A 20,225-nucleotide genomic window follows, 5' to 3' on the forward strand; every position below is an offset into this window, starting at 1 on the left:
CTTCACATTACCGTCTGTCGTAAACACACACTATATCAAATAAAAGTTTATTTGTCAAATGTGCAGGATACAGAAGGTGTAAATGGTACAGTGAGGTGGTTACTTGCATAGTAGGAATATCAAAAACAGAACGTGTCTAGATAAAATTATTTAATAAATATTTTATAATTTTCAGATGACGCTTATCCAGACACACTGGTCTAAATTGATGGGCCATGTGAAAGAAATGCTATAACCACCCCCCAGCAAAATCTAGCGACGTGGATGGGCCACTATTGTCTAGATATGTGCACATGTTCATGAAATTATCTCATCAAAAAAAGAAACAGGCCTTTTTCAGGACTCTGTCTTTCTAAGATAATTCGTAAAAATCCAAATAACTTCACAGATCTTCGTTGTAAAGGGTTTAAACACTGTTTCCCATGCTTCAATGAACCATAAACAATTTATGAACATGTACCTGAGGAACGGTCGTTAAGACACTAACAGCTTACAGACGGTTGGCAATTAAGGCCACAGTTATGAAAACTTAGGACACTAAAAAGGCCTTTCTACTGACTCTGAAAAACACCAAAAGAAAGATGCCAAGGGTCCCTGCTCATCTGCGTGAACGTGCCTTCGGCATGCTGCAAGGAGGCATGAGCACTGCAGATGTGGCCAGGGCATAAATTGCCATGTCCGTACTGTGAGACGCCTAAGACAGCTCTACAGGGAGACAGGATGGACAGCTGATCGTCCTCGCAGTGGCATACCACGTGTAACAATACCTGCATAGGATCGGTACATCCGAACATCACACCTGCGGGACAGGTACAGGATGGCAACAACAACTGCCCGAGTTACATCAGGAATGCACAATTCCTCCATCAGTGCTCAGACTGTCCTCAATAGGCTGAGAGAGGCTGGACTGAGGGCTTGTAGGCCTGTTGTAAGGCGGTCTTCACCAGACACCACTGGCAACAACGTCGCCTATGGGCACAAACCCACCGTCGCTGGACCAGACAGGACTGGCAAAAAGTGCTCTTCACTGACGAGTCACGGTTTTGTCTCACCAGGGGTGATGATCGGATTCGTGTTTATCGTCAAAGGAATGAGCGTTACACCGAGGCCTGTACTCTGGAGTGGGATCGATTTGGAGGTGGAGGGTCTGTCTGGGGCGGTGTGTCACAGCATCATCGGACTGAGCCTGTTGTCATTGCAGGCAATCTCAACGCTGTGCGTTACAGGGAAGACACCCTCCTCCCTCATGTGGTACCCTTCCTGCAGGCTCATCCTGACATGACCCTCCAGCATGACAATGCCACCAGCCATACTGCTCATTATGTGCGTGATTTCCTGCAAGACAGGAATGTCAGTGTTCTGCCATGGCCAGTGAAGATCCCGGATCTCAATCCCATTGAGCACATCTGGGAGGGCTAGGGCCAGGGTGAGGGCTAGGGCCATTCCCTCCCAGAAATGTCCGGGAACTTGCAGGTGCCTTGGTGGAAGAGTGGGGTAGCATCTCACAGCAAGAACTAGCAAATCTGTTGCAGTCCATGAGGAGGAGATACACTTCAGTACTTAATGCAAATGGATTTCTGATTAGAATAATATTACCACACAGATCATACACGTAATGTTAGCTAGTGAGCCAGCAAGCTAAAGTTCACTAGCTAGCAAACAGTACGCTTTAAATTAGAAACTTATAGTGTTTAAAAATGTAGCTCGACTCTTGCCCGTATACATGTATGAACACTTTACAGCAGACTGGAAACATTTAACTTATTTGGCCAGTGTTGTGTCAAGTCACTCCGGTTCACACTGACTGTGGCGTGTGCAGAAAGTAGCCCATCAGAACTTTTTGCAACTGATTTGTCGATAGCGCCTACTAAATTCAATGTTGTTGAGAAAAGTAGCAAAACGTTTGTAGTTCTCAATGGCTAACGTTATATATTTAAAAAATGCCGCGGTAGAAAGGACTGTCAACACATACTGAGCAGCTAACGTTATAGACAGAAGCATGCCACATGGCAGACCAATCCAAACTCATCTCCCGGCATGTCCAGCCCATCATTTATCTCAGCCAATCATGGCTAGCAGGAAGGTTCCTGACTTTTTCCCATGGCTAAACCAACTAGGTTTGAAATGTAACAAATTGGAATACAAGTTTTTTATTAAGGCACCAGTAAGTTCACATGTTCCAGAAGGCATTTCTTTCAAAAAATGCCTTTTGATTAAAAAATAAGTTGTTCAAATGCCTCTCCTGTGATGTAGTAACATGTGACATACACCTAGCTTCCTGAAATGGGTCACATATTTTTTCAGTAAATAGCCATGGCAGCATGGTTAATCAGGAATTCCATCATGCTTCTTTTTTAAAGCCCATGTATGTCTATATCACCTTGTAATGGACAAAATCCACAAATGCGAATTGCCATTAAATCTGGAGAGAAACATAATGGTGATGTATTCCAATCTGCTTTCTAATGCTTTAAGGAACTAGAAATGTGCATGTTGAGAATGTGGTAATATTAGGTAAAACTTGAATATAACATTTTCTAAATGTTCTTGAAATGTTCTGAGGACCTCAAAGACTAGGTAAAAATGTATATTGTCTGAAAGTCAATGGAATATTATGTTAAACCTAAAACTAATTTTCTATGAACATCATAAGAACTGACTTATTTGGAAAGTGTAAAGTGTTCTGGGTTACTTTCAGAGAGACACTTTAGATTTTTGGAGGGAGCATTTTAGTGAATGTTAAGAGAATAATAATATTTAATAAAAAATATATATGTATTTGAATGTTTTTGAGATGTTCTCATCCTAATGTTAGATAAAACCCTAACTAGAACTTAATGGGAATCTTAACTAATGTTCTGGGAATGTTCCCGGTTTGCTGGGTTGTCAATAGCTCAGAGATGTTTAATGCAGGTCTAATGCAGGTCTCCTTTACTGCTAAGAGCTGACGTCCGGACCAAATGACCTCTTAAAGTGCTTGCCGGGGAGTGGAGAATCATAACAACTTCGTCAGGCTCTTAGGGAAAGAATTTCTAAAGATTAAAAATAAACTTGTCACATTTACTCCTCTCTCTCTATTTGAAACCTTCTCTTCCCCTCTCTCTCTCTCTTCCTCTATCCCTCTCTCTCCCTCTCTCTCTCTCTCTTTTCCTCTATCCCTCTCTCTCCCTCTCTCTCCCTCTCTCTCTCTTTTCCTCTATCCCTCTCTCTCCCTCTCTCTCTCTTTTCCTCTATCCCTCTCTCCCTCTCTCTCTCTTTTCCTCTATCCCTCTCTCTCCCTCTCTCTCTTTTCCTCTATCCCTCTCTCTCCCTCTCTCTCTTTTCCTCTATCCCTCTCTCTCCCTCTCTCTCCCTCTCTCTCTCTTTTCCTCTATCTCTCTCTCTCCCTCTCTCTCTCTTTTCCTCTATCCCTCTCTCTCCCTCTCTCTCTCTTTTCCTCTATCCCTCTCTCTCCCTCTCTCTCTCTTTTCCTCTATCCCTCTCTCTCTCTTTTCCTCTATCCCTCTCTCTCCCTCTCTCTCTTTCCCCCTCCTTTCTTTTTTTTCTTGTTGTACTTTAAGCTTTGAAGTGTCTCACACCTGTTGCATTGCTCGGTCCCTGGTTTAGAGCTTAGCAGTGAGAGCTCTGGCTTTTTATTCACCCTCTGTCTCCATTTGACCTTTGACCTCAACAGATCACAGGGGGTCGCCCAGAGGTCAAGGCAGGGAGGGCGGCTTGGAGGATAGCTGCAGTCACATAACTGGTATGAACCATGAACCTCTGAACCAAACTCAAAGTGCCGTTCAGTGGTTCAAACCACGGTCCAGTTCCACACCCTGACACCTCTGGATAATCCCCTTTAGAAGCTGTGTCCCTTTAACAAATCTGTTTCAGTGGCTCTTCTAGCTGCAGTTTGATTGATTCCCCCTACTGGGAGACACTTTCGCACTTGATATGTGTCATCTTGAAGACTGACTAGACAGACTGTTTCCCTGTGAGTTTTCAGCACCACCCCCCCACCTCTCAGCACCCCATGACCTCAGTCTGCCGGCCGTTTCCCTCGGTCTCTCTCCTAATCAAAACACACTTTCGCACTTGATATGTGTCATCTTGAAGACTGACTAGACAGACTGTTTCCCTGTGAGTTTTCAGCACCACCCCCCCACCTCTCAGCACCCCATGACCTCAGTCTGCCGGCCGTTTCCCTCGGTCTCTCTCCTAATCAAAACAGACCAGCAGCACAAGTAGAACTTTTTCCTCGTCTTTCTCTAGACAATACATACAGTTAGATGACTGTTTTTTTTATTGTTTCTATCTTCTCTTCCAGTTAGTGTTTAAAGAATTGAATTAAATGTGTACTACAGCCTACAGCCAGTGCTGTTCCCTCTCTCCCTCCCACCACAAAGCCGCTTCTAATTTGGAGTACTTTGGGTGAACTTTGACCGTTTCCTATTGACTCTTTTTCTCCTCCCGCCTGGTGTATGTGAGCTGTTTGTCTGTGTGTGTGTGTATGTGCGCTGTTTGTCTGTGTGTGTGTGTGTGTGTATGTGAGCTGTGTGTGTGTGTGTGTGTGTGTGTGCGTGTGCGTGTGCGTGTGCGTGTGTGTGTGTGTGTGTGTGTGTGTGTGTGTGTGTGTGTGTGTGTGTGTGCGTGCTATGTGCTCCATGCTCCTGCCAGTAACCCAGAGGAAGAAGGGGAGAAAAACACTTCCAGCTTCGCTGAACTGCCAGCGGAGAGGTGGAGTTGTGAAGGGAACGGGCGCTAAAAGGCTGGACTGTGGTATTGGCAGGACAGTTGATGCACTGTGCGTACAATACGGCGCTGTAGTGTCTACTAGCGATAGTAACCTGCTGTCTCTTTCTACCTGTTTATTCTCTCTCCGTTTGTTGAAGGTAGGGTTGTTGTAAATGGATCGCTGCAGTATAACAGTCATTTGGACATAACTGTGGTCTCATGATTACAGGGTATAAACAGTCCATGTCCTGATTCCATGTCATTGTGATATCATTATACTGTGTGTGTGTGTGTGCGTGTGCGTGTGCGTGTGCGTGTGTGTGTGTGTGTGCGTGCGTGTGTGTGTGTGTGTGTGTGTGTGTGGGGAACAGATCTTGCCTTAGGTACCTCCCTCCTAGCCATCTGTGAGGTGTGTGGACGTCACAGATTGTTTTCTTTTCATGTCACTGGTCATCTAGCTATCTGACCCTCAGTGTGGGGACAATGTGGTGAACAGGGGGTAGGGACAGGTGGACACAGTGAGGATAGACATGGTTGATTGGCCCACAAATTATTTTTAACTGACCTATAGGACCCTCCTCACTTCTAAAGCGTTCTTCTTCTACTTCTTCTACTTCTACTTCTTCTTCTACTTCTACTTATTTTACTTTGTCTACTTCTTCTACTTCTTCTACTTCTACTTCTTCTACTTTTATTTCTTCTACTTCTACTTCTTCTACTTCTTCTACTTCTTCTTCTTTTACTTCGTCTACTTCTTCTACTTCTTCTACTTCTTCTACTTTTATTTCTTCTACTTCTACTTCTTCTACTTCTTCTACTTCTTCTTCTACTTCTTCTTTTACTTCGTCTACTTCTTCTACTTCTTCTACTTCTACTTCTTCTACTTCTTCTACTTCTTCTACTTTTATTTCTTCTACTTCTACTTCTTCTACTTTTATTTCTTCTACTTCTACTTCTTCTACTTTTATTTCTTCTACTTCTACTTCTTCTACTTCTTCTACTTCTTCTTCTACTTCTTCTACTTTTATTTCTTCTACTTCTACTTCTTCTACTTCTTCTACTTCTTCTTCTACTTCTTCTACTTTTATTTCTTCTACTTCTACTTCTTCTACTTTTATTTCTTCTACTTCTACTTCTTCTACTTCTTCTACTTCTTCTTCTACTTCTTCTACTTTTATTTCTTCTACTTCTACTTCTTCTACTTTTATTTCTTCTACTTCTACTTCTTCTACTTCTTCTTCTACTTCTTCTTTTACTTCGTCTACTTCTTCTACTTCTTCTACTTCTACTTCTTCTACTTCTTCTACTTCTTCTACTTTTATTTCTTCTACTTCTACTTCTTCTACTTTTATTTCTTCTACTTCTACTTCTTCTACTTTTATTTCTTCTACTTCTACTTCTTCTACTTCTTCTACTTCTTCTTCTACTTCTTCTACTTTTATTTCTTCTACTTCTACTTCTTCTACTTCTTCTACTTCTTCTTCTACTTCTTCTACTTTTATTTCTTCTACTTCTACTTCTTCTACTTTTATTTCTTCTACTTCTACTTCTTCTACTTCTTCTACTTCTTCTTCTACTTCTTCTACTTTTATTTCTTCTACTTCTACTTCTTCTACTTCTTCTTCTACTTCTTCTTTTACTTCGTCTACTTCTTCTACTTCTTCTACTTCTACTTCTTCTACTTCTTCTACTTCTTCTACTTCTTCTACTTCTACTTCTTCTACTTTTATTTCTTCTACTTCTACTTCTTCTACTTCTTCTACTTCTTCTTCTACTTCTTCTTCTTTTTCTTGGGGCGGCAGGTAGCCTAGTGGTTAGAGCGTTGGCCCAGTAACCAGTAACCCTCTGTCGTTCTGCCCCTGAACAAGGCAGTTAACCCACTGTTCCCTGGCTGTCATTGTAAATAAGAATTTGTTCTTAACTGACTTGCCTAGTTAAATAAAGGTTAATTAAATCTTCTTCTTCACCACCACCCACAGCAAGCCATAGCCATAACAAGGCTCCTTCCTAACTCAGCCTCTGTGTTTTCCATTAGTCTTTCCCCTCATTCAGAGATCGCCCTCCCTTCCTCCTCCTCCAGGCTGGGTGTGTTTTCCTGGCTGACCCTGCTGGCTGGTTCAGCAGGGGGTTAAGAGTTCAGCAGAATAAGCTTTGAGATGTTTTTTTCATACACACACACACAATCACATGCAAACACACACACACAGACACACACTGCTCCCACCCCTTGGCTCGCCTGGTCTGTCGCTGGTCTGTAGTCTCTGTAATGGTGCTGGTGTATAGCTATGTTAACATGCGGTCAGTCAGTTTGCTGCAGAGCCAACGCCAGAAAATGGAGCAAAGGCTCCCCAGCGCCCGATATGGCCTATACATCGCTCTAGACACACAGTTACACACACAGTTACACACACACACACACACACACACACACACACACACACACACACACACACACACACACACACACACACACACACACACACACACACACACACACACACACACACACACCACCAAAGCGGGGAAATGCATCTGCCTTTATGTGCCCCATCTGTCTGCAGGTAGCCACACTTCCAGAACCAACCATGAGTTTCAAATGGGCCGCGCCGGCAGAATTGTGTTGTTTGTGTGTGTGTGTGTGTGTCTACTGCTCTCCCTCTTTCCCATGTGTAATGATCCAAGGCATTGGAAACACTCTGAAGGTCTATTCTATCAGTTCCAATGTGTTGTATTCTACACAACATCTAGTAGCATCTGTAGTGTTCAGTACTGTATCAGCTGAGAGGACATTTCTACCATGGTCGTTGTGCCACAGCTCCCTGATGTGAACACACCACAGCTCCCTGATGTGAACACACCACAGCTCCCTGATGTGAACACACCACAGCTCACTGATGTGAACACACCACAGCTCCCTGATGTGAACACGCCACAGCTCCCTGATGTGAACACACCACAGCTCACTGATGTGAACACACCACAGCTCCCTGATGTGAACACGCCACAGCTCCCTGATGTGAACACACCACAGCTCACTGATGTGAACACACCACAGCTCCCTGATGTGAACACACCACAGCTCCCTGATGTGAACACACCACAGCTCACTGATGTGAACACACCACAGCTCACTGATGTGAACACACCACAGCTCCCTGATGTGAACACACCACAGCTCACTGATGTGAACACACCACAGCTCACTGATGTGAACACACCACAGCTCACTGATGTGAACACACCACAGCTCCCTGATGTGAACACGCCACAGCTCACTGATGTGAACACGCCACAGCTCACTGATGTGAACACGCCACAGCTCCCTGATGTGAACACACCACAGCTCCCTGATGTGAACACACCACACTCCCTGATGTGAACACACCACAGCTCACTGATGTGAACACGCCACAGCTCCCTGATGTGAACACACCACAGCTCACTGATGTGAACACACCACAGCTCACTGATGTGAACACACCACAGCTCCCTGATGTGAACACACCACAGCTCACTGATGTGAACACACCACAGCTCACTGATGTGAACACACCACAGCTCACTGATGTGAACACACCACAGCTCCCTGATGTGAACACGCCACAGCTCACTGATGTGAACACGCCACAGCTCACTGATGTGAACACGCCACAGCTCCCTGATGTGAACACACCACAGCTCCCTGATGTGAACACACCACACTCCCTGATGTGAACACACCACAGCTCACTGATGTGAACACGCCACAGCTCACTGATGTGAACACACCACACTCCCTGATGTGAACACACCACAGCTCCCTGATGTGAACACACCACAGCTCCCTGATGTGAACACACCACAGCTCACTGATGTGAACACACCACAGCTCACTGATGTGAACACACCACAGCTCCCTGATGTGAACACACCACAGCTCCCTGATGTGAACACACCACACTCCCTGATGTGAACACACCACAGCTCACTGATGTGAACACGCCACAGCTCCCTGATGTGAACACACCACACTCCCTGATGTGAACACACCACAGCTCCCTGATGTGAACACACCACAGCTCACTGATGTGAACACACCACAGCTCACTGATGTGAACACGCCACAGCTCCCTGATGTGAACACACCACACTCCCTGATGTGAACACACCACAGCTCCCTGATGTGAACACACCACAGCTCACTGATGTGAACACGCCACAGCTCCCTGATGTGAACACACCACACTCCCTGATGTGAACACACCACAGCTCCCTGATGTGAACACACCACAGCTCCCTGATGTGAACACGCCACAGCTCCCTGATGTGAACACACCACAGCTCCCTGATGTGAACACACCACAGCTCCCTGATGTGAACACACCACAGCTCCCTGATGTGAACACACCACAGCTCCCTGATGTGAACACACCACAGCTCACTGATGTGAACACACCACAGCTCACTGATGTGAACACACCACAGCTCACTGATGTGAACACGCCACAGCTCACTGATGTGAACACGCCACAGCTCACTGATGTGAACACACCACAGCTCACTGATGTGAACACGCCACAGCTCCCTGATGTGAACACACCACACTCCCTGATGTGAACACACCACAGCTCCCTGATGTGAACACACCACAGCTCCCTGATGTGAACACACCACAGCTCCCTGATGTGAACACACCACAGCTCACTGATGTGAACACACCACAGCTCACTGATGTGAACACGCCACAGCTCCCTGATGTGAACACACCACAGCTCCCTGATGTGAACACACCACAGCTCACTGATGTGAACACACCACAGCTCCCTGATGTGAACACACCACAGCTCCCTGATGTGAACACACCACAGCTCCCTGATGTGAACACACCACAGCTCCCTGATGTGAACACACCACAGCTCACTGATGTGAACACACCACAGCTCACTGATGTGAACACACCACAGCTCACTGATGTGAACACGCCACAGCTCACTGATGTGAACACGCCACAGCTCACTGATGTGAACACACCACAGCTCACTGATGTGAACACGCCACAGCTCCCTGATGTGAACACACCACACTCCCTGATGTGAACACACCACAGCTCCCTGATGTGAACACACCACAGCTCCCTGATGTGAACACACCACAGCTCCCTGATGTGAACACACCACACTCCCTGATGTGAACACACCACAGCTCACTGATGTGAACACGCCACAGCTCACTGATGTGAACACACCACAGCTCCCTGATGTGAACACACCACAGCTCCCTGATGTGAACACACCACAGCTCCCTGATGTGAACACACCACAGCTCACTGATGTGAACACGCCACAGCTCCCTGATGTGAACACACCACAGCTCACTGATGTGAACACACCACAGCTCCCTGATGTGAACACACCACAGCTCCCTGATGTGAACACACCACAGCTCCCTGATGTGAACACACCACAGCTCCCTGATGTGAACACACCACAGCTCCCTGATGTGAACACACCACACTCCCTGATGTGAACACACCACAGCTCACTGATGTGAACACGCCACAGCTCACTGATGTGAACACACCACAGCTCCCTGATGTGAACACACCACAGCTCCCTGATGTGAACACACCACAGCTCCCTGATGTGAACACACCACAGCTCACTGATGTGAACACGCCACAGCTCCCTGATGTGAACACACCACAGCTCACTGATGTGAACACACCACAGCTCCCTGATGTGAACACACCACAGCTCCCTGATGTGAACACGCCACAGCTCACTGATGTGAACACACCACAGCTCACTGATGTGAACACGCCAGCTTGTTTTACATATTACATGTCATATTCCATGTGATACATGTCCCTTGATGTCGCCATCCACACACACACACATGCACGCACGCACACACACACACACACACACACACACACACACACACACACACACACACACACACACACACACATACACACCTTTACATATTACATCTGATACAACATATGATACAGATCCCCCCACTGTCTCTGGCCCTGCACGGCTTGTCTCTTACATATTAAAGTGGTGGATCGTATCTCCCTCTCTGTGACAGTGTGTGTGTATGTGTGTGTGTAATCTGTAGTCTGCGGCTTCAGACGACACACTGCATTTTGTAGGCTATAGTGAGCTAGTTCACACACACACACACACATACCCCTTTTTCTCCACAATCTTGTGATATCCAACAGTCTTGTCTCATCGCTGCAACTCCTGTATGAACTCGGGAGAGGCGAAGGTCGAAAGCCGTGCTTCCTCCAAAACACAACCCAACCAAACCGCACTGCCCACTTAACCCGGAAACCAGCCGCACCAATGTATCGGAGGAAACACCGTACACCTGGCGACCGAGTCAGCGTGCACTGCGCCTGGCCCGCCACATGAGTCACTAGTGCGCAATAGGACAAGGACATCCCTGCCAGCCAAACCCTCCTGTAACCAGGACGACGCTGAGCCAATTGTGTGCCGCCCCATGGGTCTCCCGGTCGCAGCCGGCTGCAACAGAGCCTGGATTCGAACCCAGAATCTCTAGTGGCACAGCTAGCACTCCGATGCAGTGCCTTAGACCACTGCACCACTCAGGAGGCCTGAGAGAGAGAACATTAATGCAAGTTGACTGTTTTAATTGATTTACGCTCAAGTGATTTAATGACTATTTGGACTAACATACAGTCAGTGAACAAGCACTATTGAAATCCTAAAGATCCATCCGCGATGTGTGCCTAGTACGATATTGATTACTATCAGCATCAAACTGCATACAGATGATAGCAAAGTGACTCACTCCAACTGACTAGCTAGTTGCACTAGTTTCTGTTTGCTTTGGGATTTGATTGACAAATAACAAGTCTGTTTGATTCACCAGAGGGGAAGCAAAGGTCACTGTGAATCATGCAGTAGCACTAATATTCACCATCATGGCAGTTCTACACACGCTGTCCTTTAATACCACAAAGAGATTGGCAATATTCTGTAACAGTTAAACAAACACACAGAAACACACACACACATACACACACAATGAGTCAATTTGACCAATTTTTGACCAATCTACTGTAATGTGTCAAATTGACCCAGGACACCTTTTTGAACATAGTAAGTTGAACCTCAGGGGAATTCTGCATGGGGTCAAGGGTCAGGAACAGATCACGGGGTTTCTCTCTAATAGATGTATAATTGAGCTTGAGCTGATGAAGTATGGAATAATGTAATCTAATCAACCAACCAACCAACAGTACTCTGATCTGCTCTGCTCCATGTAGATAGATCTATAGATGGGCAGGCCCTGGACAAGCCACATATATTCCTGAGTAGGGTTGCAGAATTCTGGGAATTTTCAATACGTTTTCTGATTTCTCTAAATCCCAGTTGGAGGATTCCCGGAAACGGGGAGGAATAAGCAGGAAATCCGAATTCCTCCACCCAGGATTTCTGGAAAACCAGGGAATTTATTGAATGTTTTGCAACCCTACTCCAGAGCTATATGGGAGCAAGGCGCTGGATAAATTGGTTGCTGGTAGGCTATAACATGATGTCATCACAGCCTATTTCCACTCTAATATAAAAAAATGTATCAACCTTTTAACCTTTGTGTTTAAACTCAGTCAAGCCACAGGTGGACTTTTCAAAACCTATTAGAAAGAAACCCACTGGCAAGAAACCCACCCACTCTGAATGACCGCTGTATCAGTAAGGCCAAATATGTAGTTCTGAGAACTCATTCCAGGATTCTGGAGGTTCTATATCAAGTCATTAAATATCACAATGTTATGTTTCCGTTCCAATAACATCAAAATAGAAATAAAGTGGCCACTCAGACCCACTGTTGGATGAGTATGTGGACATAGTAATTGTATGCCAAAGATTTGCAACTGTCTTCCCTGATTTCAGTTAATTCAGTACCTTTAGTTCACTCACTCAGGAAATGAGTTTTGAATGCCCTATCATTACCACGTATCCTGTCCCATACTAAAACCTGAATCATCTTCTTCATTACGCAATTTTTCTTCCAATTGGGAATAAAGAACTACTACATCTTCTTCATTATCTTCTTCTGTTGTGTCTCTGTAGCCATCGAGACCCAGAGCACCAGTTCTGAGGAGCTGGTCCCAAGTCCCCCGTCCCCCCTGCCCCCGCCCCGCGTCTACAAGCCCTGCTTCGTGTGCCAGGACAAGTCCTCGGGGTACCACTATGGTGTCAGCGCCTGCGAGGGCTGCAAGGTAAGACATACACACCAAAACCAGCAACATACACACCAAAACCAGCAACATTCACACCAAAACCAGCAACATACACACAAAAACCAGCAATATACACACCAAAACCATCTACATACACACCAAAACCATCAACGTACACACCAAAACCAGCAACATTCACACCAAAACTAGCAACAAACACACCCAAACTATCAACATACACACCAACACTATCAACATACACACCAAAACCATCAACATTCACACCAAAACCAGCAACATTCACACCAAAACCAGCAACATTCATACCAAAACCAGCAACATTCACACAAAACCAACAACATACACACCAAAACCATCAACATTCACACCAAAACCAGCAGACCTCTCGAGCCAGATGTTTTCCTCACAACTTGACCTAACCAGAAATGAAGGTCACCTCGTGAGGAAAAACCTCTGATTGATTTTGTCCACAGTCTATCAATGCAGCTGTACCTGACTGTGCATACTGGATTTACCAGTGTACTGTACGTACAGAACATACAACCCGTTGGTTCAAACTCCAGTCCAGTGAGGCTGCAGGAGAGAGATAATGAAGATGCGTAATCTTCATTATCTCTCTCCTGCTGCAATTGGAATGCTGGAATCTCAGGAATCCTTTGGAGTTTAGGCCTGGGGGGAGGAGGGGGTGAATAAGACACTATAAGCCCCAGTGTGACCCCGTACCTACAGCCCTGTGACCTGCGAATACCACCTAGAGTCAGACATACTGCAAGTATATACAGTACCATGGAGGTATAGTTAAGCAATAAGGTCCGAGGGGGTGTGGTATATGGCGAATATACCACAGCTAAGGGCAGTTCGCATGCACGATGCAACGCGGAGTGCCTGGACACAGCCCTTAGCCGTGCTATATTGGCAATATATCACAAACCCACGAGGAGCCTTATTGCTATTGTTGCTTATTGCTGATATACGGTCTGATATACCATTGCTTTCAGCCAATCAGAATGCAGGGCTCAAACCACCGTTTATAACAGACCATATACCACGGGGATGACAAAACATGTATTTTTACTGCTCTAATTACTTTGATAACCAGTTTATAACAGCAATAAGGCACCTCAGGGGTTTGTGGTATATGGATCAAAATATACCATGGCTAAGGGCTGTATCCGGGCACTACAATTTGCGTGGTGCGTAAGAACAGCCCTTAGCCATGGTATATTGGCCATATACCACACATCCTCGGGTCTTATTGCTTAATTAGAACCTAGCTACAGAAATATGGGGAAGTCAATAGAAAACACTAACAAATGCATACGATCACACACACTTCAATAGAAAACACACTCAAACACTTGCGCCTGCACGCACACACACCAAACATAACTATTTAATTAGGCCAAACACATTCCTTCTACTACTGCACCCTGACTGGACTGCAGATGGTATTCCTTCATTTCTGTCTCTCTCCGCTGAGTGGCTGGTAGCAGGATGTAAAAATAGCAGAATTCATGCTAGAATAGCTTTGATTTCTGTGACATCTTTCCTCGGAAGGGATTAGATTAGGGATTATGCTTTTTCTGTGTTGTATTCCTCTCCATGGCGAGGGCATTGTTGTCATGGGGTGTGAGGGCCGAGCCCCTCCATTGGACAGAGTCAATTGAGCGTGCTCGTTCTCTCAAATCAAATCCAATAAAATGTTATTGGTCACATACACATGTTTAGCAGATGTTATTGCGGGTGTAGCGAAATGCTATGTTTCTAGCTCCAACAGTGCAGTAATATCTAACAATTTCACAAGAATACACACGATACACACAAATCTAAAGTAAATTAATGGAATTAAGAATATATAAATATTTGGATGAGCAATGTCGAAGCTGCATAGACTAAGATACAGCAGAGTAGAATAGAATACAGTATATACAGTGCCTTGCGAAAGTATTCGGCCCCCTTGAACTTTGCGACCTTTTGCCACATTTCAGGCTTCAAACATAAAGATATAAAACTGTATTTTTTTGTGAAGAATCAACAACAAGTGGGACACAAGCATGAAGTGGAACAACATTTATTGGATATTTCAAACTTTTTTAACAAATCAAAAACTGAAAAATTGGGCGTGCAAAATTATTCAGCCCCCTTAAGTTAATACTTTGTAGCGCCACCTTTTGCTGTGATTACAGCTGTAAGTCGCTTGGGGTATGTCTCTATCAGTTTTGCACATCGAGAGACTGACATTTTTTCCCATTCCTCCTTGCAAAACAGCTCGAGCTCAGTGAGGTTGGATGGAGAGCATTTGTGAACAGCAGTTTTCAGTTCTTTCCACAGATTCTCGATTGGATTCAGGTCTGGACTTTGACTTGGCCATTCTAACACCTGGATATGTTTATTTTTGAACCATTCCATTGTAGATTTTGCTTTATGTTTTGGATCATTGTCTTGTTGGAAGACAAATCTTCGTCCCAGTCTCAGGTCTTTAGCAGATTCCATCAGGTTTTCTTCCAGAATGGTCCTGTATTTGGCTCCATCCATCTTCCCATCAATTTTAACCATCTTCCCTGTCCCTGCTGAAGAAAAGCAGGCCCAAACCATGATGCTGCCACCACCATGTTTGACAGTGGGGATGGTGTGTTCAGGGTGATGAGCTGTGTTGCTTTTACGCCAAACATAACGTTTTGCATTGTTGCCAAAAAGTTCAATTTTGGTTTCATCTGACCAGAGCACCTTCTTCCACATGTTTGGTGTGTCTCCCAGGTGGCTTGTGGCAAACTTTAAACGACACTTTTTATGGATATCTTTAAGAAATGGCTTTCTTCTTGCCACTCTTCCATAAAGGCCAGATTTGTGCAATATACGACTGATTGTTGTCCTATGGACAGAGTCTCCCACCTCAGCTGTAGATCTCTGCAGTTCATCCAGAGTGATCATGGGCCTCTTGGCTGCATCTCTGATCAGTCTTCTCCTTATATGAGCTGAAAGTTTAGAGGGACGGCCAGGTCTTGGTAGATTTGCAGTGGTCTGATACTCCTTCCATTTCAATATTATCGCTTGCACAGTGCTTCTTGGGATGTTTAAAGCTTGGGAAATCTTTTTGTATCCAAATCCGGGTTTAAACTTCTTCACAACAGTATCTCGGACCTGCCTGGTGTGTTCCTTGTTCTTCATGATGCTCTCTGCGCTTTTAACGGACCTCTGAGACTATCACAGTGCAGGTGCATTTATACGGAGACTTGATTACACACAGGTGGATTGTATTTATCATCATTAGTCATTTAGGTCAACATTGGATCACTCACTGAACTTCTGGAGAGAGTTTGCTGCACTGAAAGTAAAGGGGCTGAATAATTTTGCACGCCCAATTTTTCAGTTTTTGATTTGTTAAAAAAGTTTGAAATATCCAATAAATGTCGTTCCACTTCATGATTGTGTCCCACTTGTTGTTGATTCTTCACAAAAAAAGCCTGAAATGTGGCAAAAGGTCGCAAAGTTCAAGGGGGCCGAATACTTTCGCAAGGCACTGTACATATGAGATGAGTAATGCAAAATATGTTAAAATTATTAAAGTGACTAGTGTTCCATTATTAAAGTAGCCAGTGATTTCAAGTCTATGTATATAGGGCAGCAGCCTCTAAGGTGCTACTGATGGCTATTTAACAGTCTGATGGCCTTGAGCTAGAAGCTGTTTTTCAGTCTCTCAATCCCAGCTTTGATGCACCTGTACTGACCTCTCCTTCTGGATGATAGCGGTGTGAACAGGCAGTAGCTTGGGTGGTTGTTGTCCTCGATGATCTTTTTGGCCTTCCTGTGACATCGGGTGCTGTAGGTGTCCTGGAGGGCAGGTAGTTTGCCCACAATGATGCGTTGGGCAGACCTCACCACCCATTTCAATTTGTCAGTGATGTGTACGCCGAGGAAGCTTTCCACCTTCTCTACTGCGGTCCCGTCGATGTGGATAGGGGGGTGCACCCTCTGCTGTTTCCTGAAGTCCACAATCAGCTCCTTTGTTTTGTTAATGTTGAGTGAGAGGTTATTTTCCTGGCACCACTCTCCCAGGGCCCTCACCTCCTCCATGTAGGCTGTCTCATCATTGTTGGTAATCAGGCCTACTACTGTTGTGTCGTCTGCAAACTTGATGTTTGAGTTGGAGGCGTGCGTGGCCACGCAGTCATGGGTGAACAGGGAGTACAGGAGGGTATTTAGCACGCACTCTTGTGGGGCCTCTGTGTTGAGGATCAGCGAAGTAGCGGTGTGTTTCCTACCTTCACCGCCTGGGGACGGCCCGTCAGGAAGTCCAGGACCCAGTTGCACAGGGCTGGGTTCAGACCCAGGGCCCAGAGCTTGATGATGAGCTTGGAGGGTACAACGGTGTTGAATGCTGCTCTATAGTCAATGAACAGCATTCTTACATAGGTATTCCTTTTGGCCAGATGGGATAGGGCAGTGTGCAGTGCGATGGCGATTGCATCGTCTGTGGATCTATTGGGGTGGTAAGAAAATAGTAGTGCGTCTAGGGTGTCAGGTAAGGTAGAGGTGATATGATCCTTAATTAGCGTCTCAAATCACTTCATAATGACAGAAGTGAGTGCTACGGGTAGTCATTTAGTTCAGTTACCTTTGCTTTCTTGGGTACAGGAACAGTGGACATCTTGAAGCAAGTGGGGACAGCAGACTGGGATAGGGAGAGATTGAATATGTCCGTAAACACTCCAGCCCACTGATCTGCACATGCTCTGAGGACGTGGGAGGAGAAAAATGGAGTCGTGATCAGATTTGCCGAAGGGTGGGGGAGAGGCTTGTAGGCATTTCGAAAAGTTGAGGAGCAGTGTTCCAATGTTTTTCCAGAATGAGTACTACAGTCAATGTGTTGGTAGAACTTCTGTTAAAATCCCTAGCTACAATAAATACGTCCTTAGGATATGTGGTTTCCAGTTTGCATAAAGTCCAGTGTAGATCTTTGAAGGCCATCGTAGTATTGGCTTGAGGGGGAATATACACGGCTGTGACTATAACCAAAGATAATTCTATTGGGTGGTAAAACGGTTGGCATTTGATTGTGAGGTATTCTAGATCAGGTGAACAAAAGGACTTGAGTTTCTGTATGTCACAATATCACAATCACACCATGAGTAGTTAATCATGAAACATACACCCGCCGTTATTCTTCCCAGAGAGTTCTCTATTCCTGTATGGGTGAAATACTGAGAACCCAGCTGGCTGTATGGACGGGGACAGTATATCCAGAGAGAGCCATGTTCCCATGAAACAGAGTATGTTACAATCCCTGCTGTCTTTCTGAAAGGAGATCCTCGCCATGAGCTCATCTATTTTATTATCCAGAGACTGAACATGAGCGTGTAATATACTCAGAAGCTGTGTATGGTGTGCACGCCTCCTGAGTCAGACTAGAAGTCTTCACTGAATACCTCTTCTCCGCCAGTGGTGTTTTGGACTGGTCCAAAACAAAGGAAACAATTCGGGAAAGTTGTATTCCTGGTCGTGATGCTGGTGAGTTACCGCCTCGCTCTGATATTCAAAAGTTATTTCCGGCTGTATGTAATAACACAAAAATATTTCAGGCCCAGTAATGTAAGAAATAACACATAACAAAAATAAAATACTGCAAAGTTGCTTAGGAGCTAGAAGCAGAGCTGCCATATCTGTCGGTGCCATGTCCATCTCAATGTGTCTACTCTGGTTTAATAAAGGATACAAAATATACATGCCTGTTGAATTCCCCTTGAAAATAAATGCCCTTAGATACACCCTTTTGTCACGCTGCGCATCGGTCATTAGTCGACTACCCTGAATTAGAGGTTGACCGATTAATCGGAATGGCCGATAATTTTATTTAATCTTTATTTTACTAGGCAAGTCAGTTAAGAACACTTTTTTTTTTAAAATGACGACCTCGGTTAACTGCCTTGTTCAGGGGCAGAATGACAGATGTTTACCTTGTCAGCTCAGTGATTCAATCTTGCAACCTTACGGTTAACTAGTCCAATGCTCTAACCACCTGCCTCACGAGGAGCCCGCCAGTTACGCGAATGCAGTAAGAAGCCAAGGTAAGTTGCTAGCTAGCATTAAACTTAATCATTATCACTAGTTATAACTACACATGGTTGATGATATTACTAGTTTATCAAGCGTGTCCTGCGTTGCATATAATCGATGCAGTGCGCATTCGCGAAAAAAGGACTGTCGTTCCTCTAACGTCTACCTAACCATAAACACCAATGCTTTTCTTAAAATCAATACACAGAAGTATATATTTTTAAACCTGCATATTTAATAATATTTTTAAACCTGCATATTTAATTATGACATAACATTGAAGCTTGTGCAATGTAACAGGAATATTTAGACATAATACGGAATGGTTCCGTATTTCACTAAAAGAATAAACGTCTTGTTTTTGAGATGATAGTTTCCGGATTCAACCATATTAATGACCTAAGGCTCGTATTTCTGTGTGTTATTATGTTAGAATTAAGTCTATGATTTGATAGAGCAGTCTGACTGAGCGATGGTAGGCACCAGCAGGCTTTGTTTTTGCATTATTTATGTGTGGCTAAATTTATTTAATTGATGTATTATATTAAGTTAAAATAAGTGTTCATTCAGTATTGTTGTAATTGTCATTATTACAAATACATGGAAAAAAATCGGCCGATTAATCGGTATCGGGCTTTTTTTGTCCTCCAATAATCGGTATCGGCGTTGAAAAATTCGACCTCTACTCTGAATACATATACATGTAATGAGAGAGATGAGAGAGAAACACCAGCAGATGAGGAAGAGAGACACAAGAAGAGGAAACAAAGACTACGGCAGATGTGATCCGAGTCTTTTAGACTGTTTTCAAGGCAGAACAACCTCAACTCATTTACATCATCTGACACCAGCAACGATCGCCTTTGTTTGATATCTGGAGGAAAGCTGATTTGAATTGGTAAATCAGTGAGCAGACATATGGGCTTCCATAAGTACATGCATATGCAGTAGTAGTGGTGCGCTAGGGGGGTTACTTGTTATGGGTATTCGGTGAAAGTCAAGACGTCTCAAACCAAAGGCAGCCTCCTCTACTGTTCAGAAGTGACAGTTGTGTCCTACACCTTTGTGACATCACCCCTCTGGGGGTTCTGTAACTGTTCCCACAGAGAGCGATGAGGACCAACTCAACACAGCACACAGCATTGAACCAGACCTGGGTCAAATACCTTTGAGTACTTGAAACACTGAAACTTGAAACAAAAACAAAAAAGCTTCAAACCACACATTTTCTTAGAGTTTG

The 20,225-nt window shown here is 44.6% G+C and overlaps 1 protein-coding gene across 2 annotated transcripts in view; it reads left to right on the top strand.

The window, feature by feature from the left end:
• The window catches only part of LOC110496841 (retinoic acid receptor beta), a 156,957-nt gene that overhangs the window by 8,728 nt on the left and 128,004 nt on the right, over nucleotides 1-20,225 (top strand). Inside the window, exon 2 of one of the 2 annotated variants that reach the window (XM_036953008.1) lies at nucleotides 12,801-12,949. In XM_036953008.1, coding sequence (XP_036808903.1) covers nucleotides 12,801-12,949 — 149 coding nt within the window. Of the gene's footprint in view, nucleotides 1-12,796; nucleotides 12,950-20,225 lie in introns of those variants that run through there. The other variant, XM_036953007.1, reaches the window with a different exon arrangement.

This window comes from Oncorhynchus mykiss, chromosome 18, assembly GCF_013265735.2.
Source record: "Oncorhynchus mykiss isolate Arlee chromosome 18, USDA_OmykA_1.1, whole genome shotgun sequence".
Lineage (NCBI taxonomy): Eukaryota > Metazoa > Chordata > Actinopteri > Salmoniformes > Salmonidae > Oncorhynchus > Oncorhynchus mykiss.